The sequence below is a fragment of the Mya arenaria genome, chromosome 8 (assembly GCF_026914265.1).
Source record: "Mya arenaria isolate MELC-2E11 chromosome 8, ASM2691426v1".
NCBI lineage: Eukaryota > Metazoa > Mollusca > Bivalvia > Myida > Myidae > Mya > Mya arenaria.
The window spans coordinates 70,705,140-70,708,748 of record NC_069129.1 but is presented as its reverse complement, the minus strand read 5'-3'; the positions used below and the strand labels follow the sequence as shown (position 1 = coordinate 70,708,748).

General features: G+C 33.5%; 1 protein-coding gene across 1 annotated transcript; it reads right to left on the bottom strand.

The window, feature by feature from the left end:
• Positions 1-413: 413 nt before the first annotated feature.
• On the bottom strand, positions 414-3,162 carry LOC128244734 (leucine-rich repeat-containing protein 15-like). The gene has a single exon (XM_052962785.1). It carries the CDS (start codon positions 2,765-2,767, stop codon positions 605-607), a length of 2,163 nt encoding a protein of 720 aa, XP_052818745.1. The 5' UTR covers positions 2,768-3,162; the 3' UTR covers positions 414-604.
• Positions 3,163-3,609: the final 447 nt, after the last annotated feature.

Genomic DNA, 3,609 nt, shown 5'->3' with positions numbered 1-3,609 from the left:
TTTTTTGTCATTAATATTTTTGTGGTAAAATATCTTCCTCTTTCCTGGTGATTTGATGTAAACCCTTATGTAAATCTTGTTTGTTTAAACTATTGAGTGGAAATCAATACAGCACAATGGAAACCTGAGCTGATAGTTTGCACATGCAGCCACATTTATGCATTTAATGGTAGTGTCCTATTTTGGTTATTTAAACGGAATAATATTGAGACTTCCTCTTTCCGAATACCGTAGATTGACGAAGCTTCTGCTTATTTTCACTTGTTTACATCCCAGACTAATGTATTGAACTGAATTGTATGTACCGCACGTTCTATCATACAATGACCTTTTTTTCTTCATTCAATCTCCATTAAGCAACAACAAAATACATATAAATAAAATATAATATTCAAATTTCACTGCGAGAAAATTAACATTGAATTATTATTTATGATTTGTGTTTTAGCCAATACGAGTCAACGTGACATGATACATCTCATTGTATAAAGACACATTGAGATTAAAAGTACAAAGTACAAAGTAATTAATTCAATGAACTTATTGTCTTTTCTGTTCTTAACACATTTATAACTATGGCTTGAACAGTCATTTCACAAAGCGTTTATTGCTGCTGATATAACAGAACAGAGCGCATGTATTCATATAACAGAACATATAATGAATATTTACAATCATTAACATAAAAATCTGTAACAATGCACACAAAATATCTATTTGAAGTAAGCACTTCCGACAGATACCTATCCATTTTCGTTTTGTTTTCAGGACTGCACAAGAGAACAATGTCGTGTTTTGCGTCGATGTCGTCTTCAGTGTCAAAAGGATGAGCACCACAATAGATGTACAAAAGAATCTTCAAATGTCTTCTACCAAAGAATACCAATAAGCAAATCGCGAGAAGCACAAAGCAGATCGACCCAATAACAATGGCCAGAAAATACACATGATGCAATACATTCCAGTTCAGTGATGTACAAACAAAATCATCATCGTGCACTGAGATGAGTTGTCTAACGTTATCGCGAGTGTCTACACATGTCACTTCTGTCCAATCACTAACGACTCCTTGATTACTTAACACCCAGTCCTTTAACCATTTGGATGTACAGTCGCACCTTAAATTGTTGCTTCGGAGAGTTATCTCAGATACGTTCATAAATTGTATATTGTATGGCAAATACTTAAGTTTATTTGAGTGAAGTTTGAACATGCTCAATATACTTAAGTCATTTATCACTTCAGGGTCAATAGCAGTCAAACTATTTTCAGAAACATCTAAGGTTATAACCTTTTTGAAATAGTCACGCTTATCGAGCCGCTGTAAAGAAGAGTTTCTCATCCACAATTCAAAATGTTGACATGGTTCTTTTATTTTTACGGGTGGTTCCATTGTCTGTTTATTTTGACAGTCGATAATGAATGACTGTGGCATTCTCAGATGTCTACTGTAACATGTGCAATGTTGTGGACATGTATAGTTTAAACTTTGAAACTCACTTACTTTACAATACATGTCACTATCATATATGCTTGACAATTGTTTACCTCGCATATTAAGTGGGTATTGGCACAATGGCATGAAATTACATTGCGATATAAAAGAAAATACAGCACAAACGCGTATGGATCTTAGCTCCGGATTAAAGCAATTGCATGAAAGTGGATTACCTCTGAAATCAATATTGCAAAAAGACAAAACATCTATTAGCTTTTCAAAATTTGATTGCGATATATGTAAATCGAATGATGTTACATTACAATTGGATAAATGTAAGACTATAGTAGGATATGGTCCTTTTCTCCAACCTTCTAAGGCGTGCTTATTGCGTTGAGACTCGAATTGTTTCAAATCAAGTTCGGTTATAAAAGAATAAAGCGTTTTTAATGTCACTGATATATTGCTGAGATCTAATTTTTCCAGTTGTTGTCCGTAAAAAGGGTCCAGCGGAATATATTGAAGTGCTGTATTGTTTCTTAAAATAAGATTTTGTATACTTCGTAAAGGTTGGAATACATTTTTTACTTCTTTCAGCATATTATTACTCAAATCTAGCACTTTCAAATTTGTAAGACCTTTAAACACGCCTTTCTGCAATACTTGTATTTTATTATTCGCTAGATCTAAATATTTCAACTCCCTCCAAATAAATACATTTGGAGGAATTTCCTGAATGTCATTGAAAGGTAAGATCAGTTGCCCTACATGGGATAAATTGTGAAACATGTTTTCTTCCAGTTTAACGTTCCTAACTTCAGATATGCTCAAAAGTCCAATAGTTGCGTTGCAAAATCTAAGGTCATATAAACTGTTTTCACTAATATCAGAGAGGAACACAAAGTCCACTTCACCTTTTATGACGAGATATTCAAAGTTACCACCATCCAAACTAAAGCCAATTGGTAAAACTTTTCTATCAAAGTTTATGACGTCTTGTAACCATGGATATACAAGCTCTCCTGTCAGCGAAACGTCCGATAAAGTTAACTCAAGTACTGTTGGAAATCGTTCGACTAGCAAAGACGCCGTGAAATTTTGCCTGGAACGAAGTCCGTGATATATCAACCACTGTATATTTGGCATGACTACGTTGTTCAAAACATCTCCAAAGCTCCACGCCATCCAGTTTACTAAGGAATGACTAACAGAGCAACAGGCATTAAATATTGTTCCTGTTTTACGAATTTTCAACGGTGCAGTATATATGCTGATAGAAGGATTCGGAAAACCAACAAGGCTATAATACATATTGTCCAAAATAAGCATATCTGTGGAAAGAAGATCGGTTGCTACGGATATCCTCCAAAGCACATTTAGTTTCAAACTGTTTTCCGTTCGTTCAAAGCGAATGTCATTATTTCCGCCGGAATTCACATCTATCTTTAGATCAACAAGAATATCATGTAATTGGTTGTTTCCCGAAATATTCCTGATTTCGTTTTCAATATCTGTGATATCTATAGAACAGTTTTAAGTCTCACTTAAAATAAATTTAACTACAGAATTAAGAGTAATATAAACTCGAAGAACAGAAAGTGAATTTTTATCCTCTGTTTTCATAGATACGGAATAATTACATTTTTCAGTGGTAATTGATTCTTCAAAGTCAGCATGCACGATATAAAAATATGAACATATTAAACACACAAGTAACTTCGCCATTTTTGTAGATGTGACGCTCGAGCTGAAATACAAGATTTTATGAGTGTCTTGTTCGTTTAAGAAGTCAATATTCAATAGCTTGCTGATTATCTATATTAATGCAGGTTTAAGGTGTTTTTTAACAGAATGAATTCAGACTGGTCTTCTTTTTCAAAATTCATTAAAGCCATTTAAGGTATCGATTTGAAAATAAAATATTCACCAAATTGAAATACCGTCCAAATGTTTATATTTGAGAAATAAAGGCATAACACGTTAAGTGAGTTATTTTTCAGAGGCAAGCAAAATTTTACTTCGATACGTCAAACAATTGCACTTAACAGATATGACACCAATCAGACTTATAACTGGCAATGCAAATGATTGAATTTCAAGAGACAAACACGGAAACTTGGAAAGCAGTTTATAATCAACTGTTTATGCAAAATTGTTTGTTTACACTTTCG

Coding starts and splice junctions, on each gene's coding strand:
- LOC128244734 (XM_052962785.1), bottom strand. CDS start 2,767: ATGCTTATTTTGGACAATATGTATTATAGCCTTGTTGGTTTTCCGAAT.